The following is a 22,197-nucleotide window of genomic DNA, read 5'->3' as shown; positions in this document are numbered from 1 at the left end:
TTAGAACACTGTGTTGAGACGTGCTTTAAGGGTTTGTGAGTGCGCGCGTGTGTGTGCGCGCGTGTGTGCGTGAGGAACCTGCCTACCTCAGAGTACAGCCCCCTGTATGTAAATGAGGTATTTTCCTGACATGTTTAAAAACGAAAGTCAGAGTGAGAAACAAGAGCACATGGTGACTGAGTGACAGGAGGACTGCGCACGAACGTCTCAGGTAACAACTGCACTGACGCGAGTGTTGAATATGAATTAATGAACATGTCTCCTGATAGAAGATAGAATAGATAATAGAGGACCGTGTGTGTGTGTGTGTGTGTGTCTGTGTCTGTGTCTGTGTCTGTGTGTGTGTGTGTGTGTGTGTGTGTGTGTGTGTGTGTGTGTGCAGCATGAGCCAGTGGAAGCAGATCCAGCAGCTGGAGATCAGACTCCTCGAACATGTGGATTATCTGTACGATGATAACTTCCCCATGGACATCCGACAGGGTCTGGCCAGCTGGATCGAGTGCCAGGACTGGTGAGTCCTCCTCTCTCTCTCTCTCTCTCTCTCTCTCTCTCTCTCTCTCTCTCTCTCTCTCTCTCTCTCTCTCTCTCTTAGTCATGCACTTACCAAACTAAGAACCAACAACTTTGTGCATTTACTCATTTGCAGAGAAGGAAACAACATCTGTTAGAACAGTTGAAGAACAAAAGAACATAGGGTTCCATTCACTAAATTAAAGCTGCTCGATATTTGAGATCACGTAACTGTGTAAAAACCAGAAAGGGGTTAATGACAGAGACAAGCGTCTGTCAGCCCACAACATGTCTGTCGTCGCTGTAGTTTCCTGCAGACGTGGAGTGTCACCGCCAGTGACATTCTGTACCTGTTGTACTTTCCCAGTTGACAGCAGACAGACACCAGTGACTCACTGGTGATCACAGGGGAGCGTTTAGCAGCTGAAGCAGCAGATATCGCCCTCACATGCAGGTTCAGGAGACTGAATAATGGACTGACATAAAACAAAAGTCCAAATGAATCTTACTGTCATTTTCCCTTTCACATCCATTTGGCTTGTTTCCTAAAAACACCAGAGAACAAAGTAGTTTCTGAGTCCGAGTGTTGAGTTTACTATTCTCTGTATATAACCATATGTTTGAAACCTGCCCAATGGCAGCTCAACGCTCCACGCCCTTCACTTCAAGCTTTAGTCAGACGTCTTCTGCCATCGTCTCCTAAACATCGTCCGCTGTGTGTTCTCAGGGACACGGCGGCTACCGACGAGTCCATGGCGGCGGCGCAGTTCACCAACCTGCTGTCCCAGATGGAGAGGGTGCGTTCCCAGGAGCAGAACTTCCTGCAGAGGCACAACATGAAGATCATACAACAGCAGCTGCAGGTGGGTCACCCTTCGTTTCCCATGTGTTCTGGCGTCCTGCAGCCCTCAGATCCATCCTGAGTAGAGTTGTTCAAGGTCCAGTGTGTAAGAGTTTCATCTAAATTGCATGAGTTGTTGTTTCTTTACCTCGCAATGGATCCTTAAATACTTTTTATATAAATGTTGTGTATTTACATCAGGAGCGGGTCCTCTTTATGGAGGCAGCCATGTTTTTTTACAGTAGCCCAAACAGGACAAACTAAACCTTTTGAGTTTTTTGTGACGACTGAAGCTCCCACAGGTTCTCTCTCATGTTCAGAAGGGGAGGAGGGGGTGAGGGGTGTTCAGCTGCAACATGTCACTAAATTCTACACACTGACCCTTTAAAGTTGCATTATTACAAAAATACTTAAATTCTGCCGTTGCAAGTAGCACAACAGAATAACAAGTTTGACTCTAGGAATTTTACCACACTTTGTATTTGACCTAATTGTCCCACGGGGGCAGACAGACTCTGCCGCATCGAAAAACATGAAGAAAGTATGATTGCTCATTTTGTTATTCGACGTGACGACACAGTACTTTCTATATGACAAATAACTTCCACTCAGTGTGATCAGTATGTCTGGAGAGAAAGCTGCAACAGAGAATAAACAACAGAAGTGCTAAAGAAGTGAGAAAGGTCAGGACTGATGGAGATAGATATGATATGAATATGAGCTCAGTGGATTATTTGACTATTCTAACTGGTAGAAGTGCAAAGCAAAGAAAAAGAACCTCTTACTCAAGAGATTTTGGTTTGGACATTGTTTATGTTCGGGAATAGAAATTTGAAGCAGGCAAAAATAAATATTTAATTGAAACCGGATCTATTATACGTCACAGAACGAATTGTGAGATTGTGGTTTGAAAGTTTGGATTTCTTGGGGGTCGAAAGGCAGAATGCAAACACAAAGAAATGTTTCCTGTTCTGTCTTCGTCGGGGATGTAAAAGTGGACCAGAAACTACGTGGGCATCAGTCAATCTAAAGTCCCTCCGACAAGGAGAAGTACTTTTGTGAACTGTTGTGTGTTTGCACTGGAGGTGACAGGGAAGTAAAAATGTGTCGGCTTTGTTTTCAGTTTGAACTTGTTACTGCTTTTTTATTATTTATGTGTTTTCACTGTCCAGTGGCTCAAATGTAAAAGAAGCGGGTAGAGATCAACTGCATATTAGCTTTTTACAAAAGTAAAGAAAGTCTATTCTTTAAAAAAATTATACATTTATCAAATAAAAAAACAAATTGCTTTGCAGATAACAAGCAGAAACTCTTGGATAAATAACAGGAGCGCGTCTTTTTGCCCGTGTGCTGCCCTCAGTTGTTAACCTGGTCAGTGCAGTTGAGCATTTGAAGACATTGGCTACACAACAGACGACAACTTGTCTCTGTCTCTGTTGATCTTGTTTTCTCGTGGTGACAGGAGCTCATGAGAACTGGGTCCCGGAGCCGTCACAGGATGCTCGGTCGAAGTGAGAGCGCTTTGAAAACCATCAGCACGCATTTGATTCTGGAAAAGACATGAACCTTCACCGAACAGCCCTGTACCACAGTTTCCTGTGTGTGTGTGTGTGTGTGTGTGTGTGTGTGTGCGCCAGAAGTTAACACTTCTCATAGGAAGTAGTTACTCTCGTATGGTCGTGAAGCGTGTGTGTGTGTGTGTTGTTATCTTTGTTATTGTTCTGATGTGTGAAGTTTACATCATCACCTTGTTCAACACCAGAGACATTTGAACAAACATCTGTTGGTTTGGTCTCTTCATCCAGATTCAAGCAGGTTCTTTCTACAGGGAACAAACATCTGTCGCTCTTATTTGTGTTTGACCATTGAAGGGGAGCTCCTGGATGAGTATTGCATTAACACCACTGGAGTAAGAGCACCGAAGATATCCCCTGAAAAAGCCGATTGGGTAAATCAAGGGATACGAGTAGAGAAGAGAGCTTGAGATTAGTAGCTTGAGAAAACACTTGTCCCTTCTAAACCTGCCAGTTCTCTTGTCCTGTGTTAAAGCTCCGGAGCTACTTCACAATTAATCCTCGTCTTCAGTGAGTCCTCCTGAGAACTGCTCTACAAGTTCTCAAGGTTTCCCAACTTTACAGAATAAAAGTTCTGCTATTCAGCTGGGTAGAAAGCATTACGGCAAACATTGTGCCTCTACACTGAAGAACAAAAGAGGAAGTGATTCTATGGATGTTGATTTCATGGTGGAGATCCACAGCTGTGACATCCCCCCCCCCCCCTCCCCCTCCTTCCATTAACAATAGACACTCCAAGTAAGAAGCTGATTAACTGACGGGTTCTCCAGGTTTGTGTTCCACAGACACACACGTCTGTGGAATTAGTGGGTAGACTGGTAGACTATGGCTACAAGGGGAAACTTGAACAATCATTTGTTGTTTTGTCTCATCGCCCAGATTATTCAGTCAGAGTCATTTCTCATTCGTTTGACCTTCACTGATCCTCATCAGATCATCATCAGCAAAATCAAACCTCGTTATTTTGTCACTTACTTTCACACGGGTGGGAGTTGCGTAAACTGCCCTGTTGTAAGAGCACCAACGATATTCCTAGAATACGTTTAGCTGAGTGAGCAGGTCAGCGTGTGATGAGTAGCTTCAGAGACATTACAACTAATCTGCAGCCATGAAGGTGTTTGCTTGTTGCTGTGATGAAAGTGAGTGTGTAGGTGTGTTGATGCTTCCTCAGGCGTCATTCTGCAGGTGCTGGAGCTGGTGCACGTCAACTTAGTCAAAGCTGGAGGCGAGAATGAAAAGAAAGATTCCTCTCCCCACAGCAGAATCACATCGATGGGGTCATGTGATTAGAAGACGCTATGGAGGCGGGAGTTCTACTGGGGGACAGTGTGGGTCCTCCATGTTTAGAGACATTCCTCTGCCGTCGTCCCTAAGCACAAGAAACAAATATCAGTGTCCAGATAGGCAAATAGAAAAAAGGACAAATCTCTCAAGACCAAGTATGAGTGCTCACAGTCCTGGTTTACCACGAGCCTGTTTGAGATGAGTAGGCCACTCCCTGATCGGAAGCAGAAGGGCCTTTCCAACTTTCACTTCGCTTTTTAATGCGGTTGATTACATCGCTGGAAAATGTGAAATCCAGTGTGTTTTGGAGTTTGACCCAAACCAGTGAAGACTAAAGGTGTCTCCGGCCTGTGTGGTGCATACATATTGCTGCTGATCCAAATCCTGTTCTGAAATACACATTTTTATTGATTATCAGGCTGATAATGATTGAAAAGTGTGTGATGCTGATTCCAAACTCCAATTGAATTAAACTAATTTGGTGTGGGATGCTCCAAAGCTTTTATTTTTAAGATGTTTAAAGTCCTGAATGAATCCAAATGGTCTTTTATCAACCAGAGTCACACCCTTGAAATGTTCTCCACGATTCAAACGAACATTATGAATACAGGCTACGACGCATTAGGAGGAAGAACTTTGGTCATGCTCCAAGTATCTGATCACACCTTATACATATCCCTGATTTTCACTGACGTCCATGAAGTGTTCTCCTTCCGTCTGTCGCTCGTCCAGTTAAACCTCATTCCTTCGGTGATCCGACACATGAAAGTACTTCCCAGGAGAACTTGTTAAAACTCTTCCCTCCTCAGCAGGGACTTGATTTTTCGATCACTTCTAAAAAGGTCGGCAGTTCGATTCCTGTCTCCACGATTTTTGTGCTTTTTTTTACCGAACCCCAGATTGCCCCTGAGAGCTGTGCACGTGTGATTGATCTGTGATGGAGCACATACATGATGCACTGTATATGAGGGAATGGGTGAATGGCAAAACTGTATTGTGCTTTGAGTGGTGATCAACTACTGGGACTAGAATAGCACGATGTTGAAACCATTCACCACAACCACAACGCCCAAACTTTAATGAGAAAACAGGTCATTATATAAATGTGTCACTTCCTTCTTTCTTTATTTATCATCTCATTGTCACCATGGTGTCTTTGTAACTTGAGTTATGTGTTTGTGTGTGTGTGTCCATAGATTAAATACACAACCAACCCCACTGTCATGGCCAGAGTTATCTCCACCTGCCTCAGGGAGGAGCGTCGGATCCTCTCCAGCGCTTGCATGCAGGAACAGGTTTGTCACAGCGTCTCCCTCAGAGGGAAAGTCCCTGCTGCTGGTAAATCAGTCCTGCTACCAGGAAGACACATGTGCTAAATACTTTACACCCACACGTTCCCAGTCACCTCAATCAATTCCCAACAAACTGCTGGGAGTGGAAAATTACTTAAGGTAATTAAAAGGGCTGCACACAGAATACAGTTGAAATAAATGATGACCTCTTCTTCATACACAAAATATGAAACATATCTCCATACGTCTCCTGTGGTGTCCTCCAAGCCTCGACATTCAAATTCTACTCGAGGTCATTTACGTTATTTATGTTTTTAGCCTAAATGTCGTCTGTGATCCACACGTGGACACAGCTCCAGAGACAGAGGACATTTAGTCTAGAAACATGGTATAAAAGACGGTGTTTACGTTGGAAGATGTGGTCACCAGTTACTTCAACTGTACTGGAAGTGATTTGTGAACTCAAACACTTCACCCACCACCTCCATCGGCATAGGGGTGAGGAGATAGTGAGTGAATTTAAAATGTTTGGGTGAACTATCCCTTTATTATTAGAGCGTTTGCATTTATCTAGCAGCTTCATTGAACCACTACACGGCTGCACACTCTCTCAGGAACGTAGATTTGATTTTGACAGCACGCTTAAGTCAACACCAACATCATGAACATGTACTTACCAATTACTGATCAATTACTTATACTTTATATTTAAAACAACTGGAGTCGGCTACATTTTTGTACTATTCTATATCCAAGCATTACATAATGAAGCTTGATTGACTGATCTGGTGTTTGACCTTTATGTTTAAAAAACCTTATTTATAAATGAATGCCACATGTGAATTCCTGAACAGGGTCCCCTGGAGAAGTCCTTACAGAACTCGGTGGCCTTTGAGAGACAGACGAACCTGGACAACCGAGTCGGGATCATCAGGGGCAGCGTGCAGGTAACTGAGACACAACCAAACCCCAAACAGAGATTTTATATTTAGTTCTAAACCTTGAAATAAAACAACTGTGTGTGTCTTTGTGTAGATGATGGACCAGGCTGTGAAACACATTGAGGACATACAGGACGACTTCGACTTCCGGTACAAGACTCTCCAGTCTCGGGGTGAGGCCTCTTTTAAGAAGAGCAGATAAGCTGTGAAAAGAAGCTGGGTGCTAAATTTAAAACTGTGTTATTTCCTACTTGTGTGAACAAAAACAACTGCACAGTCTCAATGGGCTCTTAACAATATATTTGTGGTTTTGTGTTTATGTGTCAGAATCTTCAGATAGAAACTCTGACGCGATGAAACAGGAAGTAATGAGACTGCAGGAAATGCTCAACAGGCTCGACTTTAAAAGGAAGGTAAGCATTCGTGTTATCCTGCAGAGTTCTGGTCTGTGAGGGCCAGGACTCACACGATGCCTCCAAACCTACAAGCACAAACACAGACCCACAACATGACGTGATTTACTCCCCACAAACCATCTCCCTCCCCACCCCTGTTAGGAGATCGTGTCTAAGATGGACGTCGTGGTCAAGGAGATCGATGACCTGATGACCTCTCAGCTCAACCCGGAGCTGCAGGACTGGAAGCGCAGGCAGCAGGTCGCCGCCATCGGGGGTCCGCTGCTCACCAGCCTGGACCAGCTGCAGAGCTGGTAATGAGCGTCCCGGAGTGACCTGGAGTCTCAACCTTCATCTGCACCTCTTTCTACTGCGTGTCAAACTCATATCTAGACGAACATGAACAGAATATGTGGATATACATTGAGTATCGTCTTCCAATCAAAGCAAACACAGTTAATTTAACCACTGAGGGGTGACCATGAAGAGCCTGTAGGACACGTGTATTCATTATTGACCGTGCACTGTATGACTCAGTACAGTGACCCATTTATTAATGTTTACAGTCTGTTCATATCGACCTCAGCTCAGGAAGATCAGAGTCCATATTCCATATTCATCACAGCCAAGTTTCCGTGAACCTCTCACTTGCTGTCACTCAAATAACTGCCGCTCATCACCTGGAGCTCAACGATGGATTTCCCTCTGCTCAAACTCCACCCGGTGGTCAAAGTACAACACTGCATTCGGTTCGCCCGTGTACTGCAAAACAGAATAACACAAACAACCACAGCCGGTGTATCAGAGACGTTTTACGGTTTAAAAAAACTGGGTCAAGCTCTGATTTGTGTTTCCTCCTTTCTCCCAACCTAATGTCCTGTATGAGGGTTTGTAGTCATGACCTCTCTCTCTCCCGTCCTCTCTCCCGTCCCTCCTCAGGTTGTCCCTGACGGCCCAGAGTCTCTTCCATGTCAAGCGTCAGCTGGACAAACTGGGGGAGCTGGTGGTGAAGGTCACGTACGAGAGCGACCCCATCCCGCTGCAGAAGCCTCAGCTGGAGGAGCGAGTTAAATACCTCATCTATCACCTCATCAAGAGGTACTGACAACGCAGCGACGCACAAACCAATGTAACACAACCTCAGCAGGAACTTAGGAATGATGCTTTCTGACCGGGAGTGTGTCGGTTTCACAACTTCATATCTGTGCAGCCCTGTGTTCTTGCACATTGTACACAAAGGGCTGAGAACACAAACATGTGTAGAGGACACAACCTCCTCCTTCCCCTGCTGCAGAGAAAGTGGCAGCACATAGAAAGATGACAAACACAAACCACCGCGGTGTAAACACCCTCTCGCAAGCATGAGTGACACAAACACAATGACACATGATTTCAAATGAGGTGCGCTTGTTTGTTCTCAGCTCCTTCGTGGTGGAGAAGCAGCCGTGCATGCCCACACATCCACAGAAACCCCTCATCATCAAGACGGGGGTGCAGTTCACCACCAAAGTCAGGTACAACCATGTGTTGTTGTTGTGTTGTTCCTGTTTACAACTCATAACCCAGGCTCCTCGGGGATATTTCATGGATCTGTATGAGACTGATTTCTTTAAATGTGTATTTTGGTCTAGGCTACTGAGTGCCATTCTAGGTTAAATCATATTTGAATAATATGAATGTTTAATCTGATTATTTGTTATTACCTGGTGACAGATGTGTTGTGTTGTTGATTGAGAACTCAGTGAAACATGTATTCTCTTCCTGATTTCTCTCAGACTCCTGGTGAAACTCCCAGAAGTGGATTATCAGCTGAAAGTGAAAACCACATTTGACAAGTAAGATTTGTGACAACATGAAAGTTTCAATATACAAACGTTGATATAGCACTGAGTGATTATGTGTATATATGTATCTATATGTGTTGTAAAAGTAATTTGTCTCTCAGCAATAATCATTTTAATTGTGTGTTTTTGTACGTTTGTGTTTCCAGGGACCTCCCCCCCGGCAGAGTGTGAGTACACACAACCTCAAACTGGGACATACTGATGATGTTTAATTTTAGCACAGAAAGAAGAAGTGAAACATAAAGATTTTCAGTTTTTAAGAACAGTGTCAAACCTTTTACTACACACGTGCAGTGAGTTGTGAGTCTGTTCTGAAGAAAGAACCACACACACACAGGGGTTTGGTTTAAGTGGTCGACTGTGAGGATGACGTTGGTCGAAGGGGTTTCGTAGTTTCTCAAGAAACAACTCAGACGAGCACGGGTTCATTCTCAAGAATTTCTCTTTTATTTTTTAAATATTTTTGACATTTTTCTCATTAAATAACAACTTAATTCTCCATCATTATGTCATTATTCTATTAAATCCACACAACATTTATTTATTTCTTGAATAACAAAATATCAACAGTTGTGGCTTCTTTAATAACTCTAAAGTTATTGGATATTTTCGTGACTTTCCCGACCTCACCCACAGATCTCATTGATTTAACAGTAATCTGATGTTGTCACATTCCTGATTTTAGCAGCTACACTTCAATTGAGTTATATTTTTATTTATATGTTTAATGCTTACTTCTCAGTAGTCGGCAGTTTTTCATCCTGACCAACAACACTAAAGTTATGGATATTGAGGACTACTCCAATGGCTGCCTCTCTGTCGACTTCAGACACCTGGTAAGACAACCACTGTTTGGTTGTGTTCATGCGTTTGTGTTATTTATTACACCTGGGAAGAATATAGCTATCATACAGGATCAGTGCAATAAATCCAAACTGTAGAATTAAGCAATAAATACTTCAACAGTGATTTGTTCTATTGAAGCCACTTGACGTTGGGTTTGTATCTTTCAGCAGTTAAAAGAGAAGAAATATATCAATGGCACAAAGGGGAGCGAGGTAAGAAATGCAGTGTTCTATAAATCATAAACAGTGTCAATCACAAGCTGCTGTGTGCCTTTTACCTTTATTGTCTGATCCATCCTTTTTAAGTAGTTGCACCAGTGAGCTCCATCATGTGCAGGTTCCTAATGCCGTGTTGTGGGGGTGTTTTCCAGGGTCTGCTCTCGGTGACAGAAGAACTTCACTCTCTGAGTTTCGAAGCTTGCTTCACGGTGCAGGGCCTCACCATCGACCTGGAGGTCAGTGTAGATTAATTTTTTTATTCGGCTCTTGCTGTTGTGGCAGCAACTTGCTTATTGGGTTTGTGAACTCCACTGTTTCAGACGTGCTCCCTGCCGCTGGTGGTCATCTCCAATGTGAGCCAGCTGCCCGGAGGCTGGGCCTCGGTCATGTGGTACAACCTGCTGACGCACGAGCCGAGGGTGAGCTCACACATTCTGATACGTGTTTTCAAATGTCCATTGAACAAGTGGAAAACAGTTCCCAGTTTACTGCACAGGTGCATCTAGATAAAGCTAAATGAGAACCACAGCTTGGTGCGTTGATTCAACTTTATGGTTTTATGGCGAACGGTTGTGTTACAGTTGAATTTTGTTGCGTTATTACTTCGAGATGTAAACCTTCCTCCTCCCGTCCCTTTCTATCCATTCACAGAACTTGGCGTTCTTTGGAAACCCGCCTCGGGCCGGCTGGAGCCAGCTCTCTGAGGTCCTGAGCTGGCAGTTCTCCACCTTCGCCGGTCGCGGCCTCAACAAGGAGCAGCTCGCCATGCTTGGAGAAAAGCTTCTCGGTATGTTCACCCTTGAGCTTGAGTTGATTTTGAAAATAATAGAAAATGGAGTTCAGCAGGGTTTTCTGTGGGTACCTAGGCTTCCCGGCTCTCCCCCTCTACCCTCAAAGGGAAAGCGATATAGATAATGGATGGATGAGTGGATGAATGGATGAATGGATGAATGGATGAAGGGATGAGCGGATGAAAAAGTGAGGAAACATGTATGAGGCAGCATGAAGTTGCTCACGTTAAAACATGAGCGCGGACCTTGAAGGGGCGTTTGAAGGTCTCGATGGCCACTACCCCTCCATCACAGAAATGGAACAACACTGCCCCCTAGTGGTAGGGCTTAGGGCTGAATTGGGAAACAGCCTTTTTGTGTTGTGTACCTTGATAAAGTCACGTAATTTTATTAACGTTATCTTTCATGTAGGTCAACACGTCTCCTGCAATGACTATCACGTGTCCTGGTCAAAGTTCTCTAAGGTAACTATTGAATCACACAATCCCATGTGGTCTCAAATCAAATGTGGTTGTGCCATCTAGTGGTTAAATGAAAAAATATATAATATCTCTATAACGTGATGTTTTAAATGGCAACCGAGTGCTTCTCTCTCTCTCTCTCTCTCTCTCTCTCTCTCTCTCTCTCTCTCTCTCTCTCTCTCTCTCTCTCCTTGTGTCGCGCGTCTTCAAGGAGAATATTTCAGGAAAGCCGTTCAGTTTCTGGATGTGGTTGGACTCCATCCTCGAGCTCATCAAGAAACACCTGCTGCCAGTTTGGAATGAGAAGTGAGCGGCTCACGATGTCTGCGTCCATCTTGTTCTCACAGGATGTTCAAAAACCTAGGACAATGGGCCAGTGGGTCACATTGAGACATTTGTAGACTTCTATCTTTCTCGGTCCTCAGATTCTCAAAGAGACCTTGTTATTTGTTTTCAGCTACATCATGGGTTTCGTGAGTAAAGAGACGGAGCGTTCTCTTCTGAAGGACAGAGAGCGAGGCACCTTCCTCTTACGCTTCAGTGAGAGCCACCTCGGAGGAATCACCTTCACCTGGGTGGAGCATAGTGACAACGGTGAGGTCTCCTTCAAATCGACCATTTCCACCAAACCCTCTGTGTCAATAATCCCCACAAATCAAGAAGTATTGATCATTCCCTGCAATGCTAAACCCGGCTAACGATGATAAGTTCTTGCGACAGGAGAAGTGAAGTTCAACTCTGTGGAGCCGTACACCAAGAACCGGCTCAGCGCTCTCCCGTTCGCCGACATCATTCGAGACTACAAGGTGATCTCAGACGGGGTCGTCTCGGAGAACCCACTCAAGTTCCTCTACCCCGACATCCCCAAGGACGAGGCCTTCGGGCGGCTGTACAACAGTCAGCCCAGCAAAGGCAAGAGAGCACACACGCCCATGTCCTCCTCATGAGATCGTGGTTTTCACAGCATGGATCTTGATTGGCTAACGTTTCTCATGTCATTGTTCAATTTCCAGTCACTCCATACATAACATCGACCCTGATCCCCATCTCTGAATTACGGTGAGTTGATTATTACATATGTGGTTGACTTTTATCGTACAGGGCAACCCACAGCATATGGATTTAATATGAGTTTCTCCTGATGGGAGTCAGGCCCCTCACCTTTATGATTTATGTTTTTATTCCAGCTCTAACACGAGCACCTCGTCCCCGGCCTGCCAGTCTCCTGAGCCCCCGATGACTCCTGGTGAGTTTAACATGCTCCACGATCAGCTGCTCTTCGACATCGACTCGGTATGTTTGCATCACTTTGATTCATAAAGCACCATGTGGGCAATATTATTGAAAGTTCACGTTGAGCAAATAAACCCGAGTTGTGTATAATGTGTCTTTCCTTTTTGTTATGTAGACTAATCGTCATCTTCTCCTTTTGCTTTGCAGATGAGTTCCCCATACTCAGAGTGAAGCCACATTCCCACTGACCTGAAACCAGTCTCCCATCAACGTCGTGATGATCATGAAAATTAATGTTTTAACTATTGATTAGTTCTATGAGGCTGTCGTTGTATATATGACGATTTAAAATTGTTCAGTTTGACTGCAATGTTGATATTAGCTTGCTTTTTTTTTTTATTTCTGTATTACTTTGTTGTAATTGTTGCAGAGGAAACTGTGTGGTAGTTACACAATCTTTTGATTTGACCTGCGTTGCAAACACAACTTACTTATCTGTTCATGCATTCGTTCCTGGTTACTTCACCTGCCACCTATCAACCATGAGGAGGAAACGTCAAGACATAACTTTCCCTCATAAGTCTGTTGAGCTTTGACTTTGGAAGCAGCTGGAATTAAAATGCCTATGAGTCACTTCCTCTTGATTCTCACACTCCTTCAGTTTTTTTTCTGTCAAGAATCACGTGATTCCCAGAGAGTGAGGATGGATGACGCAATCAAAACAATGAGGCCCCGGTCAAACGAGCTTCCTTGTCAAACCAGTTCCTCAGTTAGATTATAATCTTACTCTGGTCATATATTTTTATGTGTTTATTTGGGTGTTGTGTTGCACAAAACACTTTTAAACATTTGAAACATGACAACATGATCCATGGTATTACGTGACCCTTGCTCACAGACACAGAGATTTTAACGCAAGGCCTGAAATGCATCTTTTAAAAGATCGTGGGAATGTGAGTGGGGACAAATCTGCCATTGAGAAAATTCCACCCAGCTTTCGAGAGGTCAAGTCTAAATTAGAATACACCCAACACATTTTTGAATGATGAAGAAAAAGAGGAAGATTGTGGATAATGTTATTATAAATTTATATACTTGATAGGTACAAGGAATAGCAGAATATTCTGGTCATCTTGTTGTTGGTGTTTCCGAATCCAAACACAAACCTGACGAGTGCGTCAACAATTTTCTACTTCAAATACAAAATGCACTAGACACAATAATCACTGGGCAGGAATATAAGCACGGTCAAAGACTCGTGTTCTCTAGATTTGCCATCACATCCTAGCTAAGCATTAAAGGTTCAGTGTGTAGAGTTTGGTGATATCTAGTGGTGAAGTGTCATGAAGCAGCTGAACACCCCCTCACCTCACCCTCCCCTTCCAAACATGAAGGAGAATCTGAGGTAGCTTCAGAATCTGTGGTGGCTTCAGTCGTCATAAAAACTCAGAAGGTTTAGTTTGTTCAGTTTAGAAGACTGTAGGAAACATGGCGGCCTCCATAGAGAGGATCCGCTCCTGATGTAAATATAAAGTATTTAAATATAAACTGTCCATTCAAGGAAACAACAATTAGTACATTTTAGATAATTACACACTAGTGAAAACACTAGGATTATTATGTATTCAGATCCCTTTCACCTAACTCTTACACACTGGACCTTTAAAAATACTGATCCTTGTTTTTTGTGTGTGTGTCACTTTATGTTGTGAATTTACTCAGAGGCCGGAAGTGAAGAGTGTGTGAGCAGCAGTGAACTTGACACCAGTCTGCAGCTCTGTTTCTCGGGAGTCACGTGGTGTGTGGGTGTGTGGGTGTGGGTGTGGGGCAGAGTATAAAATCAGATCAGGAAGAAACACACACAGACACACTGAACACCACACAGGGAGAGGATCCACCTCTGATGTTACCCACTGATAATCTACAGGGACAAGGACAAGGTAAGAACTTTATAAGTATTTGTGGAAGACAGGGCTATGCTTTGTTGTTTGTGTGTGTGTGTGTTTATGTGTTTGTGGTGTTAAGGCACCAACTTCAAACATTAGAAATACACGGGGACAAGAAGAATGACTGGCGGTGTGTTACTGGTTGTTACAGACATGTCAGACATGTTGTTACAGACATGTCATTTAGCTGATGCTTTTGTCCAAAGCGACTTACATTTTTAGAACACTCAGCATTTATGAGGGCTCATTTTAGGGGTTCAGTATCTTGCCATGGACACTTAGGAATGCAGATGGGAAAGAGTGGGATTCGAACCGGCAACCTTCTTGTTGCAGAACACCCGCTCTATCCCATAGGTCACAAACTCCCTTAACTCTTCTGAGGGGAAATTAAGGGAAACTGTGAGTCTCCATTTTGTGGCAGCACTTGTCCAAAACATGTAGATAATTTATATTAAGACAATTTGAGATTATAGAAGAGCCTCCTCTCATTCACCAACACCTTGTTTGAAATAAGTTTTTCTCAACTTAAATGTCCACTGTGTGAGATTCAGGTGACAGGGATCTGGTTGTCTATGTGTAATCTATGGGTCAGGGTTAGTAGTTAGTAGTTAGTAGTTTTTGTAGTAGCCCAGACTGGACAAACTAAACCTTATGAGTTTTTATGAAAACTGAAGGTTACCACAGGTTATCTCTCATGTTTGGAGGGGGGGGGGGGGGGGGGGGTGGTGGCTCAAGCTTAACTCACTCCAGGGCTGCTTGACTCACCTGTACGAGGGGGAAATTCCCCCGACACATCCGCCCCTCCCTCTGCTCCTGCATAGAGAGCCAGGACTGGTGAGGGCGACTCGGTGACACTCACAGAACAGAGATGGAACCGATGCCCAGATGAAACACAGCACGACTTTCAGAATAAAAGCAACAACTCCCCTCGACTGTGTCACACATTTCTAATGAGAACACAGACACTCAATTAACTGGACCTGCTCCAGAATGATATGGTTTATCTTTTGCACAAGAAATTAATTGATAACATAATTCTTTACATCTTTGTGGACTATGTACACAAAACAAAGTATATTCAGTATTGAATTATTGCTATACAACAATAACATTGACAAATAAATAGATAGGGAAAAAGTACCTTGATGTACTTGGCTGATTGGACGATTCCATTCCACTCGTAGTTATGGAGTCTCACCTTATTGATATCAGTATCTTCTCATCCAGCACATGCAGAAAGACACAACCCTTGAACTCCTGCAGTTTTCGGAGCAGCAGTGGAACCGCTTTGCTCCGGAGGGCCACATCTTGCACAGCTCTGATTTTCCAGGGATGAAGGACGACTTGCTGGTGGGAGAGACGTCCTCTATCACTGCTACATTCAGGATGAGTTATGATATTGAGAGGATTGACCCCAACTTTTTCTTTTGGGTTTGTTCATTATGATTCAGGCACACTTTCAAGATGAGTCACTGAACCTGATGAAAATCCTCTCTGATTGTCTGCGAGAGGAAAAGAGAATCCTGGCTTCTGCTTCTCCACAACAGGTAAAAGAATAGAAACCTCCACCCGGGCCAGACAGTCCCCTGAAACTCAATCCCTTGTTATTCCCTTGGAGAATGTTGAAATTGTTGAAAACCACAACATCTCACAATGGTTAAGAAATGATAAAAGAACAGGTATACTGTAGAAGCAGCTTTGAGTTGTTGTCATTGACGTGGAACACATGTATATGAATGAGGGATTTATTATCTTTTTATCACAGTACAAACTCTAAAAATTACTTGTTTACAGTCAAAATTGAATGAAAACCCCCCAAAAATGATCCCTGTAAGCAGATGACCTGATCACTAGATCCACTGTAAAACACTTTTATAGAAAACACAGAACAATAATCAGTGTTTCCTGTTTCTCTGCAGACGATGCTTCTGGAGATAGTGAACGTTTTAGAACAGGCGGAGCAGACGGTGGCAGCTCTCACTGAGGTCCAGCTGCCTGAGTGGAAGAGCCGACACCAGTTGTCCTGCATTGGAAGCCCGGTGGACACCAGTCTGGACCACCTCCAGGAGAGGTCACCCCCCCCCCCCCCCCCCCCCCACGATCTTTTCACATTTGATATTTCACATTGACTCGGATACTTTGTGTGCAGCATCTTTCTTTTCCGACCATAACACTTCATTGTTGATGACAGACATGTGTTCTCTCTCTCCCTGTGTGTGTGTGTATGTGTGTATGGTGTGTGTTCTTATGTGCAGGTTCACCGCTGTGGCAGAGCTGCTACTAGAGGTTCGCAAGCAGCTGCACAACCACAACAAGAAGTACCAGGGCAGTGATGCCTCCGGCCTCCTGGGAGCACACGAGCAGCTCACACAGTCACTGCTCACTTCACTTCTTGCAAAGTGAGACACGGCTTCAGGACTCGTCTATAATATAAACACACACACACGCGCACACACACACACACACACACACTTACACAAACATGGTTGACATGTGCCGTTGTGCTCTTGTGCTACAGCGCTCTAGTGGTGGAGAAACAACTTCTGATTGTCAAGACTGGAGTAAACTTCTCAGCGACAGTTCGGTGAGGATACACCTGCATAGGTTTTATATTTGAATTCGAGTTCATAGGGAATTGGATTTAGTATTTTTAAGCTTTATCGTAATTTAGATTTCTAAAGTCACTGTAGTTTTTATCTCTTTTCAGAGTCAATACACCTGTGAGCTTTACACATGTTATTGATGTGTGCTTTTGTAGTGACTTTTGGTCTTTGCAGCTGAATCTACACACTTGTTACACATCACCTCTGTGTGGAATCAATATCATGACTCAGAAGTGGTATATTCAGTAATATTTGGGGGTTATTAAGGGGGGAGATCACTGATTGAGAGAATAATTGTGATTTAAGAACTGATTTTCTTCTCAGGTTCTTGGTAAACCTCCCTGAATTCAAGGACCGGCTCAAAGTCAAAGCTGTTTTTGACAAGTAAGTCAAAGATCCAGTTTAAACTTGAGCTTGTTGTTTTGGGTTTTCCTTTTGAGTGACATGGTTTCTTTGTTTCTCTCGTAAAAAAATCAAGGGACGTTGAAGAAATCTTGAAAATCAATGGGTAGGTAGAAGCTAGAGAAAACACTTATGACTCATAAATACTCTCATTACTGGAACACTGATTCATCCCCATGTGTTTTGCAGGATGCGTCAGTTTCGTTTCCTCAGTGAGGTCAGTAAGGTTTTGGATGTGGACGAAACTGCTGGAGCCTTGAGGGCAGAATTTGCTGACATGGTAAGAAATATTACACTTTGTGTTTATGAACAACACACGTATGATTATTGTACATTGAAATAATTGAGTTTTTTCCTACATTTTCAGGAAATCGAGGAAATCAAGAAAAGCAGAGGAAAACGTAAGGTAAGAGGAGACATTCATATTTATAAATTAAATAAAAATCCCTTTCTTCTGGAGGACATTTCAACATAACATGAAGAAACCAATGAGCTTTCACCGTATTTAAATACTTTGTTTTAATGTTGCCATCCAGTTTTGCATACTGCAATGTGAGTGGTACTGAAGTATTATTGAAATAAATCTGTGGCTTACAAATCGTCAAGTAGATTTTTCTCAAAATTTTGAAACAACCTTGGAATATTCTCATTTGAATAAGGTGATATAAGACTCTTCTTCATCTCAGGTGTTTCTCTGTGTGAACTGTGCTGCACCATTTTGTTTTGTAGTATTTAGACTTTGTTCTCTCTGTTTACAAATCCTTATAGTGCCAGATTCTTTTACCCTCCGTTAACAATGTGCTGTTCTTCCTTTATCAGGGTGGAGTGGTAGTGACGGAGGAACTCCACATCGTTAAGTTTGTGACCGAGTTGCAGTTCGATGGACTCTGGTGCAACATCGAGGTGAGTGGACATGAACTTTAAATAACAGCAATGGGAAACGGTGCTCGGGCATTAAACTGAATGTCCTCCTCTGGTGTGGACCCAGATCAGCTCTCTGCCAGTGGTGGTCGTCTCCAGCACCAATCAGATTCCCGCTGCCTGGGCCTCGGTCCTGTGGTGCAGTGTGCTGTCCAGCATCGAACCGAGGGTAAGGCCACTTCACCTCAACACAGCAAATACACAACATCAGGACGTGTGGCTGCAGCTAAAAAAGGTTCAGTGTGTAGAATTCAGTGAAATCTAGTGGTGAAGTGCTGAACACCCCCCCCCCCCGAAAGAGAAGCCGTGGCAGCCGCCTGTTGTCTTAAAAACTCAAAAGAAGTTTAGTGTGTCCAGTTTGGTGCTAGTGTAAAAAAAACATGGCAGCCTCCGTAGAGAGGACCAGATATAAATATAAAGTATTAAATATGAAGGACTAATTCTGGGGTGAAGAAAGCAACAATTTGTGCGATTTAGATGAAACACAATAGGATTATTTTGTGTCAAATTTCTGCCAATAGATCCTTTTCATTTAAATCTTACACACTGGACCTTTATGACACATTCATACTGCACCAAACACTCGTTATAACGTTTGTTTACTTGTGCACTTAACTTAACATAAACGGTGTCAAATCAATCATCTCTCATTTTGTTCTTCAGAACCTGTTGTTGTTCGTGAAGCCCCCCCCCATCGCCTGGCAGCAGCTGGCCCAGGTTCTGAGCTGGCAGTTCTTGTCCGTCGGCCAAAGAGGACTCGATGAAAACCAGCTCTCTCTGCTCCGGGACAGAATCGTGGGTGAGTCTCTGGCGGCCCCCCCCCTGAACCAAGCCACTGAATCGACCTTTAGAGTAAATTTAATTAAGCAATATACTCGTAGCCATTGGAGCATGCACGGCATTCAGACATGCTCTGCTGGAAATATTCCTCAAATTTACCAGAGGAGCTGGAAAAACGCAAAAAATGTCCAAGTAAGACACATTCCAGAATTTGGGGGATTTGGACATTTGGAAAAAGACAGACAGTTGGTCCTCCTCTTTGGTGTCTTCATGCTAAGCTAAGCTAACCAGGTTTACATGAGCAGGATCCTCTCATCTAACTCCCAGCATGAAAAAGGTAGTTTCCAAAATCTCAAAGCTATTCCTTTAAAACACCAGCACTGTCGTCGGAGCCAGTGTCTCCAGACACGCAGTCATTGCTCTGTCAGTGGATATTCCCAATAAAACCAGTCTGTGGTTATTTAATTTACTGGACATGGCTCTTGTGCTCATTCCCTGTAAAGACACGTCCTCATTAACGTAACTGAGTTTCTCCTCAGATGATCCTGAAGGTCTCGTTCATTGGGAACAATTCAAGGTGAGACTTAAAAAACAAGATCCGTGTGTGTTTCACTGTGTGTTTCACTGTGTGTTTGACTGTGTGTGTGTTTCACTGTGTGTGTGTTTGACTGTGTGTGTTTCTTAATATGCTCTTTACGTGTTGTCTTTTGCTTTCCTGCTTGTCAGAATGAAAGTACCTGGATCTGGGGAATCCTGGATTTGATCAAGACACACCTGGCCGGTCTTTGGCGTGACGGGTAACACACATGTTTGTAAAGTGTCATCGTGTATAATCACATCATCCTCAGATTATAACCACGTGGATGAGGTTCAGGAGGTTTCAGGTCACTTTGCTTCTCGGCTGACAAACCTGTTGTCTCATTGTGCCCGGGCGGGTTTCAGGCGCATCATGGGCTTCGTGAGCAGGGGGAGAACCGATGAGCTGCTGAGGGAAAAGCCGAGCGGCACCTTCCTGCTCCGCTTCAGCGAGAGCAACAAAAAAGGAGCCGTCACGTTCAGCTGGGTGGAGCACGCCAACGCTGGTAGGCTTCTGTTTATGGCTCTTTTACTCAGTTCTTATCGGCAGTTTGTGTCGTGTCTGATTTAAAAACAAACATCCAGACATATTTTCATGTCCATTTCAGCCGTTTCACATCTGAGCTCTGACCTGCACCACTCATTTTTAAATCCTTTTAAGTTTCTGTAGTTTATTCTCACTGTGACCGTGTGAAACGGCAAAACACAGTGAAAGTTAAACCAGGACATGGAAACTGGATGCACCATATGAACAGAAATGTTTCCACTCACAGAACGGCACATACAGTCAAGGCAGCAATAACAATTTATGACATGAATTGTGAAATTTGCTTGATTGGACACAGAGAAAAGAACCAGAGCTGCTGCTGCTCTACTGACGCTCTACTAACACCATGCTCACACACACACACACACACACGGCTGCATACATAAAAAACAATACACAACTGATTGTCTGTTTTCTTCCTCATTAGAGGCCCAAATGCACGCGGTAGCTCCCTACACCAAGGACGATCTGTCCAAAATGTCCATGCAAGACTTTCTTAACCTCTACAGTCTGAAAGAGGAGGGGAACACGACCAGGAATCCGCTGCTCTATCTCTACCCAGACATCCCCAGAGCCGCTGCCTTCGGACCTGACTGCAGCACTGGTATCCCTAACCCTCTCACTTGAATCTCACCCGTACAATCTGAACACGTTATTCCACCAAGTGTCTTCTTCAATGACAAATGGTTTTTGAAAATATTCGTTGTTTTGAACGTGATCTAATTTCTGTTTGTGCAGAAAAGTTTGTCCCTAAGAACAAAGACGGATATATTGGGAGAACACTCGTCCCCACCTCACTGTAAGTCATCAGTTATTTGTCCATTCTAGTTGGTTTCCTGCTGTACAGAACAAATGCAATGTGTTTTTTTTTTTACCTGCAGCTTTCTTACACCACCTTCATCTCCGCAGCTGCACATGGAAGTCGACCCAGACACCAGTGTGAGTTTCACTGCTGCCACTTTGGTCTCATTCACGTCAAAATACAATTTGTGGCTCTTTAGCCTCCACAGTCTTCATCACGTGGGCTGGTGGGTGGTGGACAGGCCGGGTACAGAGGGGGAATAATGAAAGAGATGGGTATCTCCCCCCGTTTCAATCATCACCGATTTTTTTTTTTTCAAATATGAAATCGGTCAGACTTTCTTTTTTCAGACTTTGACTCTGCAGTTAATGTAAATATTGTTTTTCCTGTAGGCAGAGGACCATCAGCGGGCTGAGGAACTCTTTGATCATCGACTAGATGTTCCTGGATCTCCTGTGTGGTCTCCTCCAGCTGCTCCGTGGACTGAGATCACCTTCTATGATCCTTGTTTACACTTCTGAAAAGGGGGAGGAGTCCAGAGGCCAAAAGTTATCGTTACTACACAAAGAATTTACTCATCAATATCAAGAAGTGGAGCTGTAAATATAGATTGATTCTACTCGTACAATGACCAAAGTGTGAAGTACCTAGGGTTGCAAAATTCCGGGAATATTCAAAGTTGGAAACTTTCCATGGTAATTAACGGTAATATACGGAAATATATGGGAATTAACGGGAATAAACTGGAAATTGTGTGGGTAATTTATACTAACTGTATTTACCTCTTCATATACAGACATAAATATAAATGTTTTGTTTTATCATAGGCGGATTTTAGCCCTGATGAAACTTTGGGCACTTGACTATCTGCTTCTTAACAAAATTCCCGAGCTCAATATTCCCATGGAAAGTTTCCGGAAATTTACCGGAAAGTTTCCAGCATTTTAATGTTTATATACATACAAAAGTAAATGCTGATGACTTTATTAACTGGGCGGCTTAAAGATCTTGGTAAATGGTAAATGTATATAACACCCAATGATACGATGCTGGCTAATGTATTTTATTATGTTGAATATTTGCACCAACTTGGGGCGGTGTGGCCTAGGTGGTAGAGTGGTGGTTCTTCAACAAGAAGGTTGCCGGTTCAAATCCCACTCTTCCCCATCTGCATGCAGAAGTGTCCTTGGCAAGATACTGAACCCCTCAATGGCTCCTCATAAATGTTGAGTGTAATGATTGTCGGATTTGGACAAAAGCATCAGCCAAATGACATGTAATGTAACTTTCCATATCTCTCAGGTTAATGAAGCTGTTGAGCAAAAGATGATGATGCTGTACTGCTGACGTTTATTAAAATAAATATTTGAGCATTTCCATTAAAAAAAAA

At 43.4% G+C, this 22,197-nt stretch overlaps 2 protein-coding genes across 8 annotated transcripts; both read left to right on the top strand.

The window, feature by feature from the left end:
* Positions 1-81: 81 nt before the first annotated feature.
* LOC128455913 (signal transducer and activator of transcription 4) lies at positions 82-12,863 on the top strand. 4 transcript variants are annotated; one of them, XM_053439871.1, is made up of 24 exons: positions 82-211; positions 383-511; positions 1,238-1,373; positions 5,406-5,504; positions 6,356-6,448; positions 6,537-6,615; positions 6,770-6,855; positions 7,000-7,151; positions 7,777-7,935; positions 8,259-8,351; positions 8,613-8,672; positions 8,828-8,848; positions 9,427-9,517; positions 9,695-9,739; positions 9,898-9,981; positions 10,066-10,164; positions 10,397-10,532; positions 10,948-11,000; positions 11,209-11,303; positions 11,455-11,591; positions 11,718-11,909; positions 12,011-12,056; positions 12,185-12,290; positions 12,438-12,863. In XM_053439871.1, the coding sequence occupies exons 2-24, from the start codon at positions 384-386 to the stop codon at positions 12,459-12,461; spliced, it is 2,214 nt and encodes a 737-aa protein (XP_053295846.1). In that variant the 5' UTR covers positions 82-211; position 383; the 3' UTR covers positions 12,462-12,863. The 4 variants fall into 4 exon arrangements, with proteins under 4 accessions (XP_053295846.1, XP_053295847.1, XP_053295849.1 ...); XM_053439872.1 differs by having other exon boundaries at positions 9,424-9,517; positions 11,212-11,303; XM_053439874.1 differs by having other exon boundaries at positions 9,424-9,517; positions 12,185-12,243.
* Positions 12,864-14,036: 1,173 nt separating this feature from the next.
* Positions 14,037-22,197, top strand: LOC128455436 (signal transducer and activator of transcription 1-alpha/beta). 4 transcript variants are annotated; one of them, XM_053439080.1, is made up of 20 exons: positions 14,037-14,170; positions 15,404-15,526; positions 15,628-15,723; positions 16,096-16,247; positions 16,432-16,575; positions 16,695-16,760; positions 17,104-17,163; positions 17,258-17,287; positions 17,371-17,461; positions 17,549-17,587; positions 18,001-18,084; positions 18,170-18,271; positions 18,766-18,901; positions 19,422-19,459; positions 19,609-19,679; positions 19,825-19,964; positions 20,433-20,609; positions 20,744-20,804; positions 20,887-20,944; positions 21,200-22,197. In XM_053439080.1, exons 2-20 carry the CDS (start codon positions 15,407-15,409, stop codon positions 21,326-21,328), a joined length of 1,794 nt encoding a protein of 597 aa, XP_053295055.1. In that variant the 5' UTR covers positions 14,037-14,170; positions 15,404-15,406; the 3' UTR covers positions 21,329-22,197. The 4 variants fall into 4 exon arrangements, with proteins under 4 accessions (XP_053295055.1, XP_053295058.1, XP_053295057.1 ...); XM_053439081.1 differs by having other exon boundaries at positions 14,065-14,164; XM_053439083.1 differs by lacking the exon at positions 15,404-15,526 and having other exon boundaries at positions 14,037-14,165; positions 15,629-15,723.

The sequence above is a fragment of the Pleuronectes platessa genome, chromosome 14 (genome assembly GCF_947347685.1).
Source record: "Pleuronectes platessa chromosome 14, fPlePla1.1, whole genome shotgun sequence".
In the NCBI taxonomy this organism is placed as follows: Eukaryota; Metazoa; Chordata; class Actinopteri; order Pleuronectiformes; family Pleuronectidae; genus Pleuronectes; species Pleuronectes platessa.
This window is presented reverse-complemented; position numbering and strand designations above follow the sequence as displayed.